Source organism: Giraffa tippelskirchi, chromosome 9 (genome assembly GCF_054371585.1).
Source record: "Giraffa tippelskirchi isolate mGirTip1 chromosome 9, T2T-mGirTip1v1.2.pri, whole genome shotgun sequence".
Lineage (NCBI taxonomy): Eukaryota > Metazoa > Chordata > Mammalia > Artiodactyla > Giraffidae > Giraffa > Giraffa tippelskirchi.
The window spans coordinates 122,577,880-122,597,882 of NC_137283.1; the positions used below are offsets into that span (position 1 = coordinate 122,577,880).

The 20,003-nt window shown below is 33.3% G+C and overlaps 1 protein-coding gene across 9 annotated transcripts in view; it reads left to right on the plus strand.

Annotated features, from left to right (window-relative positions):
• EPHA7 (EPH receptor A7) overlaps positions 1-20,003 on the plus strand; it is a 198,676-nt gene that overhangs the window by 164,098 nt on the left and 14,575 nt on the right. For 3 of the 9 annotated variants that reach the window (XM_081524413.1, XM_081524418.1, XM_081524417.1), the window contains exons 7-14: positions 1,313-1,496; positions 6,542-6,650; positions 8,144-8,199; positions 12,522-12,647; positions 13,490-13,675; positions 14,264-14,325; positions 16,106-16,315; positions 17,028-17,177. In XM_081524413.1, coding sequence (XP_081380539.1) covers positions 1,313-1,496; positions 6,542-6,650; positions 8,144-8,199; positions 12,522-12,647; positions 13,490-13,675; positions 14,264-14,325; positions 16,106-16,315; positions 17,028-17,177 — 1,083 coding nt within the window. Of the gene's footprint in view, positions 1-1,312; positions 1,497-6,541; positions 6,651-8,143; positions 8,200-11,201; positions 11,519-12,521; positions 12,648-13,489; positions 13,676-14,263; positions 14,326-16,105; positions 16,368-17,027; positions 17,178-20,003 lie in introns of those variants that run through there. The other 6 variants (XM_081524412.1, XM_081524414.1, XM_081524415.1 and 3 more) reach the window with 6 other exon arrangements.

Consider the following 20,003-nt stretch of genomic DNA (forward strand, 5'->3'; position numbering starts at 1 on the left):
AATTTGATCAAATAGTTACTTTTCCCTTTTGCATGACAAAGAATATCTGTTTACTGAATTTTCAAATTACAAAATAATATTACAAGTAATACTATTGCTTTATAATATATGTAAGCCTGTGATATATATATAATTATGTCATCTAATATCAGTTTTTCCTCATTCTTTTATTTTAGATAAGTATATATTTACAACATTTTATATATTTATCTATTTTATATATTTATATGTATAAATCTTTTTATAAATGATTATAATGAAGACAGTATAAATCAGCTTTACTAAATCCAGTTTAAGTATACATTTATTTACAGTTTTCCAAGCGTTGTAATTCAAACAACCAGTTTGACATTTTTAAATTTCACTGAATAGTTTTATTACCAGACACAGTTGAGTGCAGGTTTTATTATTAAACAAGTAAGAACCTATCTAGAATCATATATTTTGATGAGTAGTTTTTATAACTTTTTTTTTATAAAGAGGACATTAGAATCATATCAATTGTTTTAAATTTTTATTCATTTAAATATTGTTTTATGGAGTTTTTATATTCTTTGAATTTTTATATTATTTCATTCTTAAATTTATCATATATAACATGATAAACATATTTTTAAAGTCTGCAAGTCTCAGTTTTCATATCTGAAAAATGGAGAAACTAAACTAAGATATTTAAAATACTGCTGAATCATAAAGTATCTAATACTTTATTTTGTATTTAAAACAATAAGTCTTACATTGATAACTTCAAATATTCCGTTAAATGCTATTTTGCAAAAGTGGTTTTATTCTGTGAGAAGTGTAGGTTTTAATGAAAACAATTGATGTGTCACTATGCTGGTGGTGGTTAGCTAAATTTCTTGATTTAATACCTTTGTTAATTTTTAACATATGGCTTTTTGCTTGCGGAATAACATTCAGGAATGATATTAAGAGAACTGTATTATGAAGTGAAGATTTCTACTGAACCATAGATTTTACAAGTGGAGTTATAATTTGGTCAAAAGGATATTTGATTATATTTATGGCTAAATAGTTCTTGCCACTGTGCCCTCTACCAACAAAGCAAAGACTCAAAACATCATAAATGTTTTAACAAAATTATTTCTCTTTGAAATTTGTATAACAAAGGCATGTGCTCACATTTACATTTTATATTATCTGAGAAACGGCTCAGTGTTCCAATATTCCACAGGGTACAATATAGCCTTTATAAAAACAATGCAGCAAATTGAAATAAATTGCAAGAATTGGCTGTCAAATTCTCTGGTTGTAATCACAATTAAATATTCCCTGTATATATTCTTTCCAGGATCAAAGGGAACGAACCTACTCGACATTGAAAACCAAGTCCACTTCAGCCTCCATTAATAACTTGAAGCCAGGAACAGTGTATGTTTTCCAGATTCGGGCTTTTACTGCTGCTGGTTATGGAAATTACAGTCCCAGACTGGACGTTGCTACACTAGAGGAAGCTACAGGTAAAATGTTTGAAGGTAATTACCACCTTTGGTTTGGATTCTTATCTCTATAACGCTGGCGTAATTTTTACTTCAATATTGAGTGCCATGATTTAGTTCAAGGTGATTTTTACATTTAAAGGTGAATGTATGTGCTGTGCTGTGCTTAGTCTCTCCATCGTGTCGGACTTTTTGCGACCCCATGGATTTTAGCCCACCAGGCTCATCTGTCCACGGGGATTCTCCAGGCAGGAATACTGGAGCGGGTTGCCATGCCCTCTTCCAGGGGATCTTTCCAACCCAGGGATTGAACCCAGGTCTCCTGTGTTGCAGGCAGATTCTTTACCAGCTGAGCTAATCAGGGAGGCCCTGAATGTATATGCACATACAAATATATATCTATATACTTTGTAAAGGTTATTCAGAATAATAATGTAAAACTTGCTATTTTGTGATGTTAGAAACTCTGATCTAATTTCCTTAATAGGTACTGGGTTTATTTTGAAAAGATTAAGTCAGAAGCAGAAGCAAGGCTTGCTCAAATGTGTATTGACACAAGCTGTCTTCATAGACCCTCAAATGATCTTATTCTGGTTGTCAGTCAAAGCTGCAGCTTCATAGACACCCCTAAATGAAGCCAGAATGTATAACAAGATGGGCCAGAGAAAAATAATTTATAAAAATCAGGATTAATTGAAGCTACTTGAATTTTAGCAATGATTTCGAAACTTGCCATTCAGGAGGAAGATCTCAGACATTGTATTTATTTTTACGTTTGTCATCTTTTTTTTCAGTTTTAAGAAATATTTTAGGCATAATAAATAATGTATTTAAAGAATATATGAAATATTAAGAATAATAATTAAATATCTCTGTATATTCCACTCAAGCTTAAAAATAGAATATCACCAAAATCTCAAGTCCCCTCTACCATTTTGTGTTTTATAATGCAACATAGGATCATAACAAAAAATACATGTAACTAGAGTGTATGACGAATAAACGGGTGTATCTTAGGCTGCACGTCCCAGTCTACTGTCAGTGGACATGTTTAGAACAGCTTGAGTATCACTGCTGGTTGTTCTTCAGCCAAGTTGAAGCCTCAGGGTATGTTTCTGTATTTTGAAAGTTTTTTATTTCTCTCAATGTTATTCACATACAAGGTTCACCCAGCTGTTACCTCCTTCTCTCCTTTCCAATCTAATTTTTCATGGAATTCTACACAAAAATTAGCTTAAAATATTATATGATTTCCTTTTTTCAATTTTTAATGGGAAGTTTTTTTAGTAAATTAAATCAATACAATTTGATTAAAGAGTTATTTTGATTTTGGGAGAATATTTTTCTAGATATTCTAAAAGTTAGAATAAATTGGTATTCTTTTACATTAGTTCATGCTTAGTAAGTTTGCTAACAGTAGTCTTTTTTTAAAATATTTTGTTATATTTTTGAATTAAGCAGTAACTCTGGCAACCTCAAATAATAAAACATATATTGAAATGTATTTTAAATGTAAATTAGTTATATAGAATTATAAACACAAAAGTCATCCATTTAAAAAGATTTCATATAACTTGGTGTGATAAACTTAATATTAGTATTCTCTATTATCTTTTTAAAATGGAGTATGTAAGATTAAAAATGAGAATATCTAAGTTCAGTGGCCTCCAAAACATTACAGTCTTTTACTCTGTCAACATTTAAACATTTGAGTGATCTTCTGTTAAATGTGTTCTAGTCGTTTTCCACTTAGACTGATCCCCTGATATTTTACTTTGTAGTTTCTAATATAATAAAACAATTTAAATGATTTTTTTCATATTCTAATGATTAGTTCAAACTTCAAGAAACATCAGTCAGTTATACTTACCCAAACATTCTTTATCAGTTAAAGCTTGAGTTTAAAAACTTTAAAAAATGAGTGTGTGTATTTTCCTGACTTTGTAAATTAAGAATATTGGGCCAAACTATTATTTATTACCAACTGAGATCCATAGATCTTATTTCGTTATTTAAATATGAAATAACTAACACTCATAGAGATTGACATGGAGTAGTAGAACCCAAATGAGCACATGAAAACTAACGCTAAAAATGAATTTTGCATTAGAAAGGATTTGGTGATTTTTATCATCAGAATATTCTCTCCACTGGAAGGTAAATTTTGATGAAAGAACAATCCATATCTCCCATTTCTGACTTTAGTCTTACAGGTGCCTAATATAGTGCTTGACACATAGAAGACACTCATTAAGTAAGCAAGAAATGAATACCTCACATTAATCAAAAAACAAAAACAAATTATCAGTATCAGTTGAAGCTAGTAGAAATATCCTTGGTTTCACATTTCAGCTCTACCATGTCTGGCTGTGGGACTTTGGACGAGCTATTTCTCTGTGCCCAAGTTGCTAAGAGAGTGACACCCAACTCTCAGAGCGATTGTGAGCATTGAATAAGTAAGTTAATGTACACAAAGTGCCAAATACAGTGCCTAGCACACAGACAGCTTTCATTATTTAGTACAACCATTCTCAAATGTTTTGGTCTTGGAAAGCCTTACAAGCTATTAAAAAATATTGAAGATCCCCAAATAGATTTTGATTATTTGGGTTATATTAATTGATATTCACCATTTTAGAAATTAAAACTGAGAAATTTTTAAAACACAGGTATCCGCATCACACATTTCGTTAGCCATCAGAATGATGACATTATCACTTGTCATCTAAGTTCTGGAAAACTCAACCCTGCACTTGTGAGCATGTGAGAGTAAGTGAAAGAGGCAAATACCATTTTATTATGTGAAAATAGTTGACCTTGCAGATTCCCTGGAAAGCTTCTGAGGTTTCCCAGACATGCTTTAAGAACTACTGGTTTAGCACACAAGTTACTGTGCTAGGGATTAGGGATGCACAGAAACACATAGCACGTTTGATGTGCTCAGTTAGTGAGAGAGACTTGTCCACAAGTTCTGGCCATACAGTAGCACTGGTAGAGTGCATGGCCTACTGCTATCATAGTGTCAGGAAACAGTGACTCTTGTGCTAGGAAGGAGGGCTAGGAAGAAGATCCACCCAAAAGAAGTTACTTGAGCACTTATTGGAAAGGGAATTTAAACATATTATTCCATTTTACATATATCCTAAAATCCCCTTCTACACAGAATCACTGCTACCAATTTTACAATTTTTAAACTGTGGTATAGTGATTATGACATATAGATTATTTTTAAATGTGTTATCCATGAAATAGATGAAAATATGAATCATTAATAGTGACTATCATAAGATTAAAGTGTGATCCTAATTATATATAAAAGCATATAGGTAAATATTCACAACTTCTAATTCACCATTCACCTGACTTCAGTTTTCTCATTGGAGTTGTGTTTCTGAAGCTAAGGGCAGAACGGAGTCTAAGACAAGCAAAGAATTAGACCCATGGGACAAACGGAATGGAAATAATTTCAACACATACATGTTTAATTTTTTCCTTCCTCGTGAACAAAACTACTCCATTCTTTTTCCTCTCTAAATATATATTAAAAGAAAGATAAAAACAAAAAACAACCAAACCAAACCAGCAAAATTACTTGAAGTCATCTTTTCTCTGTTGAATCATAATAGGCTGTAATTCAGAAATTAAAGCTTTAAAGTTGTTTTCATTTTCTTCTTTTTCCTTTTCCCTTGTTTCATTCTCTGGGGGAGCATATCAGCAGATCCTGACTTAGGGAGTGTGTACAATATGTCTTTTCAGAAACTTATTACACTGGAGCTATTTTTACTGTCTTTTCAACATAAGAGCTATCTATAGTTAGCATAAGTATATATGCAAAATTAAGAGTTGAGTTGTCAAAAGGAGGGAGACATAGATAGAGAAAGACCAATAAAAAAAACAACAACTTTATGTTGCCTATTGTGGCAAGACACACTCTGCCTACATATAATTTGCTGCTCTGGAGACCAAGTCCCTTGCCACCACTAAGAAGGAGTAGTATTTTCCATCCTACCTTAAAGTTGACAGATGTTGATTGTTTCAGAAATGAACAAACTATATTAGTTTTCATTATATTAGATATTAACCTGTAACTGAATCATCTACTGGAATATACATTTTCACTGTTTTCCATCCATTTGGTTATTTTATTAGGTTTATACTAGTATTGAAAATAGAATATTCTGGGGAAAATATGACAATTGTGAATTGCCGGATAAGTAAAACTTCACTAATTTGGAAAATACAAGTGAGAAGGCCGTGTGACTTGAAGAAGAATAAGAATCAGAGGCTGCTTTAAAGGACATGTAAACATATACTGCTCCCAGAGAGACTCTCAGAAAGGTTCAGCTGGGCTTGCCTTAATGAGCATAGAAGAATCACTTAGCATTATACAGGAAGTGTTTGCAATTAGATAATGCTAAAATGTTTTTTACAGTACTTGCAGAAAGTTGGCTCTTCCATGAACAGCCTAGCTCCTCTGTAATCTTAAACTCTCAAATGTGTGTATTGCATACTTTGTCAAATTAATATAAGTAATTCTGTTTATTTTCCTGAATTAAGGTAAATTATAAATTCATATTGATTTGCTATGATTATATCACGATTTTTATTCTATATTGATGATGTGAGAGATAAATCATTTAAGGTGCTTTGAAAAATGCTGAGAGTGTGTTTTTTGGGTTCTTTTTTTTTCACACACCAGGAAAACAGACACAGAGGGATCAAGTACCTTACTGAGGGGAAAAATGGGGATTTACTAGCAATTGTAAATGAAAAATCTTTATCTCTTGGATCATAACTAAGTTTCCAACAACTAAGCAAGGGATCGCTATTCAATAAGGCATTTTTCAGGGATCTTTTCTAGATGAAGAATATAAAATAGATGAAAGTATTGGCTTACCACCTACTTATAATGTAAAAAATAAACATTTATTTAAATTTGTTACAATAGAATACATTTATTTAAGTTAAAGGTGAATTTAATAGCATAGATATCTTGCTTATAAGATTTTGCCTAATCTGTCAAGTTCTTGAATAGTATTGACTATTTTATTGAGCCTTTTTTTTTTTTTTTCTGTTTACAGCTACGGCAGTCTCAAGTGAACAGAATCCTGTTATTATAATTGCTGTGGTTGCAGTGGCTGGAACTATCATTTTGGTGTTCATGGTCTTTGGCTTCATCATTGGAAGAAGGTAGAGCACAAATTTGTTTTAATCTCTGACATAAAATGTATTGATTTTTCAGAATTATGTCAGCCTATTACTTATTGTTTAGTTTAGAATGTTAACTAGTAAATGCAGTTATTCTTTGTGTCATACGAAACACTAAAGGTCAATAAATTTTCATTTTCCCAAGGTCAGAAGAGGAATGAGTATGGTCATTTCTATTGGGTGACTTTTTATTAGTTATTTTCAGAGTTCGACTTTTATAATAAATATAGGAGACACCTGGAGAAAGATTTCCTCTTTTAGTTAATGGTTTGTGGAAGCCATTTAAAATCAAACACATGAAAAGATGCTCAACATCACTCATTATCAGAGAAATGCAAATCAAAACCACAATGAGGTACCATTTCACGCCCATCAGAATGGCTGCTATCCAAAAGACAACAAGCAATAAATGCTAGAGAGGGTGTGGAGAAAAGAGAACCCTCTTACACTGTTGGTTGGGAATGCAAACTAGTACAGCCACTATGGAGAACAGTGTGGAGATTCCTCAAAAAACTGGAAATAGAACTGCCATATCACCCAGCAATCCCACTTCTGGGCATACACACTGAGGAAACCAGAATTGAAAGAGACATGTGTACCCCAATGTTCATTGCAGCACTGTTCATAATAGCCAGGACATGGAAGCAGCCTAGATGCCCATCAGCAGATGAATGGATAAGGAAACTGTGGTACATATATACAATGGAATATTACACAGCCATTAAAAAGAATACATTCTAATCAGTTCTAATGAGGTGGATGAAACTGGAGCCTATTATACAGAGTGAAGTAAGCCAGAAAGAAAAACACCAATACAGTATACTAACTCATAGATACGGTATTTAGTTAATTGGTAAAGATAACCCTGTATGTGAGACATCAAAAGAGACACAGACATCAAAAGAGACACAGATAAATAGAACAGTATTATGGACTCTATGGGAGAGGGCAAGGGTGGGATGATATGGGAGAATGGCACTGAAGCATGCAAATTATCATATGTGAAATGAATTGCCAGTCCAGGTTCAATGCATGATACAGAGTGCTTGGGGCTGGTGCACTGGGATGACCTGGAGGGATGGGATGGGGAGGGAGGTGGGAGGGGGGTTCTGGAAGGGGAAAATATGTACACCCATGGTGGATTCATGTCAATCTATGGCAAAACAAATACAACATTGTAAAGTTAAAAAATAGATAAATAAACTAAAAAATATAAGCAAATATTCACTCATTGGTAAATATAAATCTGTGAAATATGTCCCTTCCACAATGTCTCACACTTTATATTCTTTGCATTTTTCAAATCATGTGAATTGCATTATTGTTGAGTTCAGAACTATGGACAGAAAGTTTGTGTATTTTGTTTATATCTCTAACTAGCAAGATCTTAAGTAATTAAGATATATCATACTGAATTTTAAATACACAAAGCTAGATTATTGATTGAGATCATCCAAAATTTTATTTTTTTCCAGGCACTGTGGTTATAGCAAAGCTGACCAAGAAGGGGATGAAGAGCTTTACTTTCATTGTAAGTGTTTGGCTTTTCTTTATTTATTTACCCCAGTTAATACAGAAATCTGGTTGTTAGTATTGGCATGAATAAATTCCTGATGCATCAGGCTTGAAAATATACCATGAGCTCAAAATGATGCTTTAAAGCACTTAAACAAATATGTAGACTGAAAATATAATGTGAATTCTTTAAAAATATGTTCAGAAATGTAATCTCACATAAGAAATTTTAATATAACTGAAAGGATGTTCAGCAGCTTTTATGTCACAATTGTTCCTTTTGCAATCTTTGCCCAAGTGTTTCATATCATGCTAATAGTGATTCATTAAATGTTGCATGCGCCCATGTTCTAGCTCAGGAATTCATTTCAAGTTAGAAGGATAGGCCCTTTTTTCTACCCAATGATTGATGCTATAATGAAAGACTAGACTAAGGAGCCTCTCTCTGTCCATCTACTATAAACTGGCCATCCCAGGTAGATGGTTTGAGACACAAATAGTATAATAATAGGATTCAGTACTCTGATGTTTTCCTGTGGATTTGAGCTACCTGATTCTTAAAGTTCATTTTAGAAATTATATCAGAACATAGCTCAGGGAACCAAAGAAAATAGATGCTCAACTGCATTAATCTTATTGTTGTTGCACATGGATGGCAAGTGAAACCCTGAGAGCCTTGAGAGTAAATGTTGACTTTTTGCAGCCAAAGTAAAATCCAATAGATGATGCTCTTATCCAAATCCAGTATTCCTATTTTTAATCCTTAAAAACATTGAAAATAATTTTATGTATAATTTTTCTTAGTAACCATACTCTTTACTAAAATTTCTCATGGGTAGATAAATTTCCTATAAATGGCATAAGAATGACATCTATTTTTGTGTTACTCATCAAATTCTTGTGTCATTATCTAAGAAGATATTGTCACATCCCCATTCTTAAGTCACAGGAAGATGTAAGCATCAATCAAGGAAGTGTGTGGTTGAAAAAACACAATGTGAACACCATTATTATCATTCCTAAGTTTCTTCAGCATGTTATTAATTGTTGAACCAACAGTTCCCTTGACTTTAGTTTTCAAAAGAGAAGTGTCTTTACATAATACATATTCAAGTCAATGATGAAACTGTAGAATTTGAACTGCTGAAGGCAGGGAGGGTATTAGGACTCTAGAAATTATAGTAAAAGTTATGACCAGAGGGGGCTTTATCATGATGATTAAGTTTCAGGTCCCCTCACTTTCGCAGACTCCTTTCAAGGCCCTGGAAGAGTCCTAACAAGTTAGTGTGTAGAATCTTTTTTCTTAAAGAGAATATCCCAAATTGCAGAAGGTTTAAGCCTCACTAAACTTAAATCTGCCCCTGATTATGGCTGAACACATGTGATTCTATGACCCCTCTCCTGGGTTTATTGACATACTCCTAATGTTGGTGCTTCCTCTTGCTAACTGGCAGTGATTTTGTGACAAGCCCCAGTGATGAGAGTATCATAGGCTGTTTATAACTAGAGGATATGCAGAAAAAGTGGGAGTTATATTTTTTTCTCTTTCATGACATGAGAGAATACTTTTAACACTTCCCCAGACAGGAAGGAGAGAATCAAAACTTAAAAGCGTTAATTTTTGTGTCAAGTTTGTATATAGATGACAGTAAACATATATAGAAGAGAGTAGCATAGACTATAGTTCCTGGAATCCCAGATTCTACCCATATGTGAATAATTTGATGGAAGAATCACGTAATAATACCTTAATCAGTATGTCACTTTTCTTTGCTTATTGAGGATATCCAAGACATCCCCAAATGATCAAATACTGCCTCTTGGTTAATTTGCTTTTAGCTTGCAAGTTAATGCTGAAGGTAAATTAAAACATGGCTTACCTAAAACATGTTGTATAGCTTTCTGCTTAACTGTCATCATTCAGTTTTAATATTTTGATGTCATTCCCTTTTTTCAAACTTGACATCCTGTTTGTAATTAGAAAAAATAAAGCTGCATGTTTTACCTGCTAACATAGAAAAGATGAACTGGAACTTGTATACATAAACAGTTTTCATCTCTAGAGCAAAATATCAGTGGTGGTTTTAAGATATTTAAAATTCATGAGAGATGTAAATGAGATATTAAAACACAAAAAGCTCACACTCTTAAATCAAGATAGGCAACAAACCAAAATATTCAGAAACTGTGTCAAAATTGTTATTTTAAAACATCCATTTTTAAATGAATAATGAAAGAAATACACTTAAGATATCCTATCTTGGTAAATCCTTGATATTTTTGAATCACCCTTTTTACAAGGATATCTTTTATTGTCATTTGATGAGAACCAGGCATTTTATTTGATTTTATGACTGTATTTACAGTACCTAAAGTACAACACTGCGGTCACCAGCTATTTACAAGTTGATGTCCTTTTATTCCTTTAGTATACAGACAATTTTCTTAGGTGCTAAGACACCAGATTGAATTTGTACAGAAACATGAAAGCAACCATTTAACTAGCTTTTAGAGCACTGAATTTAATAGAATGTCCAGTCATTTGTATCAGGTGCCCTCCATTCTCCATGGCCCCAAGTGCTACATTTAAAGATATAAACACAATGGAGGAGTTTAGTGAACCAGTTTCAATTTACATTTTGTTTCCTCCTACCATTTCTTCTAACAATGTCTTCGAATCCAAGCTGGGCAGTATTTCATGTTTTTATGCCAAAATTGCTCTGGCCTGTCAAAATGTTTTGTGACAACTTGAATAAAGAATCATCAAAGACCCATTTGAGATGCAGAAGGTTACCTCCAATCTAGCTCCCTTATTGCAAAACCAAACAAAAAAAAATGAAAGAATAAAAAGGAGAAGATGGCTCATTCTCCATCTGCCTGCCAATCTAGGAGGTTAACCTATTGTTTTCTTCCCTTCTCTCTTTTTCTCTTCCCCCCCTCTTCCCTGTACTCCTTTTTCTCTCTTTTCTCTTTCTATCCCCTCTCTCTTTTCTTCTTGTGTTTTTTTCTCATGTTCAGCTTTAGTAACAAATGAGCATCTGTCAGTTTTATAAACTGCAACAGTAATTGTTTAAGACAATCAATTTTGGATAAACAATCAACTACAACAGAATAAATCAAGATTTTTAAATCCCATTTTTCCTTTATACATTCTGCTTCTTTTTGTTTGTTATGTGTTTATTTTAAAAATATAATTTCAAGTTGATGTGATGACATAAGCACAGTTAGGCTGCAGTGTAATTCATAAAGAAATATATTGTTCTCCAAACAGTAAGATTTAATGAAAAGATTGTTCAGTGGCTTTGTTAAAAAACAATAAAGTTTTTTTGAGGATATAGTGTAATTATTTTCATTGCATTAATATAACCAAATATATGCCTATCTATCTTATCTTTGTCTTTAACCAAATGATTAGATTTGGAATACATTATTGTAATTGATTTAAAGTTGACATAGCATTATCTGTTACCTGCATGCTTCTGGGTGCGTTTTAAGACAATTTTAACTTTTAAGATGATTCTATGTTGTTTGAATCTTGACTACCTTTTCTGAGGTGTATTGGCTACCTCCTCATAGCAGTTAAGAACTTCCAGAGCCTTATAATTGAAAGTTCATATAAACCATTCCTCTTTCAAATTGCTGTCATACATGGTTAGCAGATCCCAGGAATATTGTAAATTTTCTAACTTTATTCTGCACTTTGTACATTTGGCTTCTATTGCCCTTCAAGGTGAAGAAGAAACTGTGTCTTTAGTAGATATCTCTCTGGTTTTGTGATAGCAGTCCCTCACAGCTTGTATTAACTTTATGTATATGTCAACGGTGGTTGGTCTTTAAAAAAATAAATCAAAAGAATAAGTAAGATGTCTAAATGTTTTTAATATTACTGTCAGTGTAGTAGGCTACCTGTAAATGAAATGTCTTCTTTTCCCAGTGTATTAATTTGATTGATTGACTGACTGATAGATTTACAAATGTGTTTCCAAGTCCATTACAAACCTCAATATGGCTTGAACTATGCCATGATAGCAGTGAATTTAATTAAACCTCCAGTCTGATAAGAGTCATGTGAGAGAATTTTGGTGATGTCTTTTGTTGATTTACTGGAAAAGCAATTCAGTTAGTCACCTATGAGCTGGATCCTATGTTACCTATAGAAGCTTGCAGATAATACCTATACGCCTGCAGACTGAAGTAGTCTGTTAAAACTGCTGTGAATCAGGTGATGTGGAAGCAAGTTCACTGTTCCAAGGAGCACTCTGCATAATGAAATTCCTGGGCTGACTGCACAATAAGTGCTTTGCTTCATCACAGTCATGCTTTCTTACATCATTACAGTTAAATTTCCAGGCACCAAAACCTACATTGACCCTGAAACCTATGAGGACCCAAATAGAGCTGTCCATCAATTCGCCAAGGAGCTAGATGCCTCCTGTATTAAAATTGAGCGTGTGATTGGTGCAGGTAAGGCTGTTGTAGCTTCCTTGTTCAGCTGTTCCATTTAGCCAAGATCGAAAGTCATACATCATAATGACAGGCAAATAATTATACCTCAAGTATAGAACCTTTGCATTTACCTGAAATGTTGGAAGCAATGAGCCTGTACTTGTTTATGAAATCTTAAGAAAAAAAAGTGAAAAAGAAGCACGTGGTGCAGAGAATTGTGTATCTTTTGTCTCTTGTTGGATTTTTAAGATACTGTTCTATTGTAAGCTATTTCATAATAGTTCTGGCCCATCCAAGATATGAATTTATATTTAAAATAATTAGAATGTTGTGGATTTTGCTGGAATATACATCCTGTGACTTGAGTTATCATCTTCCTGCTAAGCGTTGATTTTTATTATTTTTTGTTATATTTGTAGCTGTTGTACTGTTTAATTTCATGTAGAAAATTAATATGTATTAATTATTTAAAAGGAAAATTGTCTTCTATGTGTACAATGTATCCTCTCAGTAATTATACATTTTTGGATGAAGTCCCTTACATCTAGCAAACCTAGGTACAATGAATTCCAGATTTTTAAATCTTTCAGAAGTATTGGTATTTCAAGTCATGAAAACAATAGCAATATGTAGAATTTGCTAATGTGCCCTTATACTCCAGTAAACAGAGTACATTTTGCAGTGTATTTCAAACCTAAATGTTGTTTCTGAAAGAATTTTTGTTAAGCCAGTTAAAAAAATAGTAGTTTGTGTAACAGTTTAAAAAAGTTTAAAAGTGCTTTTAAAGAATTTAACGCAGTTACTCTGAGAGAGGAGATATTTCTGTAATTAAAATACACCTGCCTGTTCTGTTACTTTAGGAGAATTTGGAGAAGTCTGCAGTGGTCGTTTGAAACTCCCTGGGAAAAGAGATGTTGCAGTAGCCATAAAAACCCTGAAAGTTGGTTACACGGAAAAGCAAAGGAGAGACTTTTTATGTGAAGCCAGCATCATGGGGCAATTTGACCACCCAAATGTTGTCCATTTGGAAGGGGTTGTTACAAGAGGTACATATTGACAGCATATTTCATTTACCAAATGGACTGTCAGAAATCAGTGTTATTTCACAGATACTAAAAAATCAAATTGTAAATACACTGCATATTTTTCATGAATTTTCCTTTGGATGTGTAACTGACTGAAATAATTTTCTTCTGTGCTACCATCTCAGGCAAAAGGTGGATAAATGAATGCAGGTTGAGAATTAAAGAATAAATTTGATAGATGGAGTGACAGATATTTTCATTTATCTTCAAAAGTCATAAATGTAGTACAGTTTGGTCTTTTCATTTTCTGTAAAGTGTCATTTTCTCTGAGTTTTGTTCACGAAACAGGAGTCAGAAGAACACATTGACTTTTATTGTTTAATTTTATCAATCATGACTATGTTCCAAACAAACAGTTAATGACTCTGCATTTAGCAGCAGCACTAGAAATGTTAGAAATACTCGCCACTCACCCAGTCAGTCTTTCAGAAGAGCGCTAGATATTTTATCTGGGGTGAGAAACAGAATAAATCTGAAGTTTACATTACAGCTTTGGAAGCAACACTTTTTTTTTCCCCATATATATGTATATATATTTTTTAATTTTAGGGAAGCCAGTCATGATTGTAATAGAATTCATGGAAAATGGAGCCCTAGATGCATTTCTCAGGGTAGGTAACAAAATTATTCTCCCATTCTAAATATACTATACCTGTTACCAATGTAATTTCCTGAACTTTTCTTTGCAGTGTAAAATGTGAACAGTAGAAACTTGAACAGGTCACAAAATTGTCTTTGAAAAGCAGCTTTAAAAAGTCTTAAGACTGGATTGAGAAAGATCTTTTTGAGCATTTAAGCAATATAATGTCATTTGAAAATAGTTTCCATTGATATATTACCACCAATACTGAGGATACTGGAAGCCCTGTAATTGGAATACTTGTTGTAGAGTAGCATTTTACTTTTTCAAATTTACAATTATAAATGAAATACAGAGGTAATACAGAGAAAAAGTGAGATAACCATTCAATGTCGGTAGGACTCTGCTCTGTGGAACCATTTCTACTATAGTGTTATGTGAAAATCAAGCTTAAATTAAAGAATTATTAACATTTTAAAGTATGTTATTTTTATAAGTAATAAGTTCTGAATGTAAAAACATACATATTTTTATGTTCAGACTTTTCATCTACGAACATGAAAAGATGTTAACCTTTTTTCAAAGGGCGAAGAGAAAAGAGTAAGAGGAAGAGAACATGCAGAGATCATACATGATCTAGAATGGAACATTCAATTCAGATTAATAAGCATTTAGAGGATTTTGACGTGCTGTGTCTTGTTAATATGCATAGCTGTCAACTTTCCAGGAGAAAGCATCACTTAGCAAATTCGTCTATTCAAACCGCTGTCGGCTTGCATCATATTTGGAATTCAACTGGAGAAATCTGTGGGTTAAAAATAGGTTAGAAATATATGGTGGCCAGTTGGTTGCAAAGAGTTCTCAATCCCATTTATTCGCACATCTACCTCAGAGAATCTTTGTTGCAAGTAATATTCCTACCTATAGCACAACAATGAAAAGTAGAAGATGAAAACAGTCAGCCGGTACAATCCCTTTCTACCTTTTAATTTCTCTCCATTTTTACTCAAAAATTTTTTCACCCTTCCTTTTTTCACCATTTGGAGAAAAAAATCTAATATATGTGTTTTCATCCTTTTATATATTTTTAGACTATTTATGTAAATTTTTAGCAAGTGGGTAAAATGATTAGCTGTCAGGGACTTTTTTTTTTTAATATTCCATTCCCTAACTTCCTGACGATCTGTGCTTTTATTCTGGGGCTTCCCTGACAGCTCAGTTGGTGAAGAATCTGTCTGGAATGCAGGAGACCCTGGTTCGATTCCTGGGTTTCCGCTGGAGAAGGGATAGGCTGCCCACTCCAGTATTCTTTGGCTTCCCTTGTGGCTCAGCTGGTAAAGAATCCGCCCGCAATGCGGGAGACCTGGGTTCAATCCCTGGGTTGGGAAGATCCTCTGGAGAAGGAAAAGGCTACCCACTCCAGTATCCTGGCCTGAAGAATTCCATGGACTGTATAGTCTGTGGGGTAACAAAGAGTGGGACAGGACTGAGCGACTTTCACTTTCGCTTTCCCTACCTTTGACTTAAAAATTAGCATATACTTTTGGATTTGCGTGCTCTGAAGCTATTATTAATTAATACCAGTTACATATCAATATAAATAAATTATTACTAGAACTCTATTTTATATTATTTGACTATCAAGTAAATCAGCACCTGTTGTTTTTCACAAATGTCTATAGTATGTAGAAAATTAAGTAGTAATTCCTCTTATATGACAGAAAATCACTTATGTGCAGACATTTTTCATGGTGATTTTTTTCTCTTTTCAAAGTATGGTTAACTGGACTTTCATTTTTGTCTTCCTGTAGAAACACGATGGGCAATTTACAGTCATTCAGTTAGTAGGAATGCTGAGAGGAATTGCTGCTGGAATGAGATATTTGGCTGATATGGGATATGTTCACAGGGACCTTGCAGCTCGCAATATTCTTGTCAACAGCAATCTTGTTTGTAAAGTGTCAGATTTTGGCCTGTCCCGGGTTATAGAGGACGATCCCGAAGCTGTCTATACAACGACTGTAAGAAAAAGTCTATTACTGCACCTCTTCATATTCCTGCCAATTTTCCTACAAGAAAGCAGGGCTTAATAATACAAAACGAAACAGGAGAAAAAAGGCAAATTAATCTCTACCTTTTGTTGTTGTGACTTTTTTTCCTTTTGGAAGAATCATCATCGCTTTTACAGTCTTCATATAGACTAAGAGGAGAAGTAATGATAAGAATGTCAATAGCTTATTTCATGTTGGGATGCTTATATATATAATATACATATGCAGCATTTGGTTACTAGCGGTCATAGTTGTAGCAGAAAAATATAATCCCACTTTTTAATCAAGATCTTAAGAAAATATTAACTATGCTAATTCTTGTAAGTTTGCAAGATTAGAAAAAAGGAAAATATATGAGTATTTACTTGTATACTATTATTCCAATATTTCTTTCCATTTTAGTAGTTACTTTACCTGATTTGTCATTGTCTTTTTGACTAGACTCTGGCCCTACAACCACGTAAGTCCATAATTGATTTGCCTTAGAATTGAAAACTTAACCATGACATTTCAAAAGCAAGTTAGTAACTTTAACTACACTTGGAGAAATTCAAAATGAATAGACCTAATACTGATGAATTGTCAACCAAATACACAGGCATTTAGCTTAGCCTTATGGTTCTACTATAAATGATTTATATGTCATTATACATACCTAAAATCTTAATTTCTTTTAATACAGGGTGGAAAAATTCCAGTAAGGTGGACAGCACCTGAAGCCATCCAATATCGGAAATTCACATCAGCCAGTGACGTATGGAGCTATGGAATAGTGATGTGGGAAGTTATGTCTTATGGAGAGAGACCTTATTGGGACATGTCAAATCAAGATGTAGGTGTTATACTACTTAAACAAAAAGGATTTAATACATTAATATTCATTTTATGGGAATGTGTAGGTAATGGCTCATAAGAAGAAACTTTTACAGGTCTAAATACATGGTTGCTGAGTTTTCACAATTATTACCACAAATTACCACAATAATTACTGTAAATTAGTGGTTCGACTAATTTCCTTTTGTCTTCATTTTGAAGAATTGCTTTTTCTTTTTCATTTAAATTCTCTGGACATAATAGAAGCTGGAAAAGGATATTTCTTTAATAAAAGTAATGATACTGAGCTTGCACAGCTGTAGTGGGAGAGTCACCTGAGTAAAAGATTCATTTACAGAGGGGAGAGAAGGAAGGCTGGGTTCTGTTTTGTCTTTGAAGCTTATCTTTCTTTTGCTTTTAATTTCCTGATAAAATGTGTTTAAATTATGTTGTTGGTTGATTTAGTTAAGTTTTAATTTCTGAGATAACCTAAATTTAACAACCAATATGTGTTTCATAGAAATATTTTAGAAGATAATCACAATGGGAATATCTTGGGAAATTTCTTTTAAAAATACAACTTATTAAAATGTGTATCCTGTTACTAAGGCAACAAGTACATTGTTAACCTTTAAGAAAAGAAACTGATGATAGTTCTCGGGTGTGTACATCTCACTCCAAGAGACCATTTATAAAACAATATTGCATAAGGGCTTCCCTGGTGTCTCAGATGGTAAAGAATCTGCCTGCAATGCAGGTAGACCTGGGTTCAATTCCTGAGTCAGGAAGATCCCCTGATGAAGAGAATGGCAACCCACTCCAGTATTCTTGCCTTGAGAATCCCAGGGACAGAGGAGCCTGGCAGGCTACAGTCCATGGGGTCACAAAGAGTTGGACACGAATGAGTGACTAACACAACAACAATAGCATAAGGGCAACTAAATATTTACTTTTATAAGTTGAATTTTATAAAATTAACATTTTTGTAAGGCAAAAACTTACAAATACTGTCAGATTCATATGCCTTTATTGGAAATGTGAGTGAAATTTAGATAAAAGTAGAGTTAAGTGTAAAATCTAGGGAGGTACCCTGCACTGAACTAGAAATATGGAGAAGACCTTGGTTCTTAGCTGAGGAGAGAATTCACCAACGGAACACTTTGGAAAATGCAGAAACAGAGGCTTAGTGAAGTGTATGTAGGCCAACTAAGTAGAGTTACTCTCCTCTAACAGAGATACATATATTATTAGTGATCTGAAATGAAGATTTTATGTGTGTGCTAAGTCGCTTCAGTCATGTCCAACTCTGCGACCCTATGAACTCTGTCCATGGGATTCTCCAGGCAAGAATACCGGAGTGGGTTGCCATGCCCTCCTCCAGGGGATCTTCCCAATCCAGAGATTGAACCTGTGTCTCTCAAGTCTCCTGCATTTTCAGGCAGGTTCTTTACATCGAGCTCCTCCTGGGAAGTCCCTGAAATGAAGATGAGGTTGGGGTGAATTGATGAAAAGTGTTTTAAGGAGTTTGGAAATGGTAAACATGCATGATCTTGAAGAACAGAGTAAAAAAAAAATAAGTGGTGCTTAAAGAAAGTCTATATTACCATTAAGAAGAAGCATGTGACAAGCAAACCAGTTTGGAGTACTGAATTCTTGAGATATTATAAACATGCATAACAATAAAAGCTGACTAAAGTTAAAACTGAGTTATTTTTTCAAAAATAGATCATAATCATTGTTATATAAAGTTAGTATCTTTGTTTTTTATTTTAGAATTTTCCCTGTCAAGTTCCTGTTTCTTAAAACTAGTAAGTTATTTTTAGACAACTAAAATCAGATTGTTTGTTGGAAAGGTGATTTTCAGTACTTTTTTAAATGTATTTCTGCATTGACTAAAAAATTCACAGCCAAAAGAAGGAGGGGTTTGAAAAAATCATTTACTATTTTGAATTGAACAATGACATAACTTTTTTACTGGGGGTTTCTTTTTTTTTTTTTGGTTTTGGTTTTTTGAAGATAAAAGTCTGAATGATGAGTCCGTTTGGCAGAGGCAAAGTTGTTAATATTTGACAGGTCTCAGTGTCAAAGATTTCATGGACTGTCAAAATGTGGGCAAACAAATCCTTGGGGCAGAGAAAGAGAAATATTTACATTCCCTAGACACTCAGTAGAGTTTCATTTCTTTTGACACCTTCCTTCTGTACTAGATTCAAACGTAAAGGAATGACAGGAATATAAGATAACTTTAAATTTGAAGTTCACTTAACTTCTAAAAACAAATAATAGAAATGGTTGAGAAAAAAAATAAATATCTTCTATTTTAGTTTTTAGAATTCCCATTTGTTTTTCTTGAAAATTAAATATCATAAATATATGTTTTGTCTGTCAAGTGTTAGTATTTTTACTGATCAAATGAAATTTTAAGAGCACAGTGTTTAATTCTGACCTAGAACATTAAGCACCATCTTTCTTCTTTTTTTTCAATTGCAGAGGTCTGAATTATTAAATTACTAAGTTTAAATGCAAGAGATTACCTACACAGTTCAGGTTTTATAGTGACATTGATATTAACATTCTTCTTAAAGGATAATATTCATTATTTTATACTTATGTTAAACTGCTATTTGAGCAGTTATACATTTCATTTTCAATATACAAATGGTGAAAAAAACTGGAATTTAAAATAACGAATTCCACTGTAGTAAAAATAATTCTCTAGAGAAAGCTTTTTTACTTGGAGTCTCCAGGTAGGAGACCGTGGAGAGACTTAAAATATCTACCAGCTCCCTGCTGTCTCTGGAAATCCTCTGTTTATGTGACTATATTTTATTTTTCTGAAAATTAT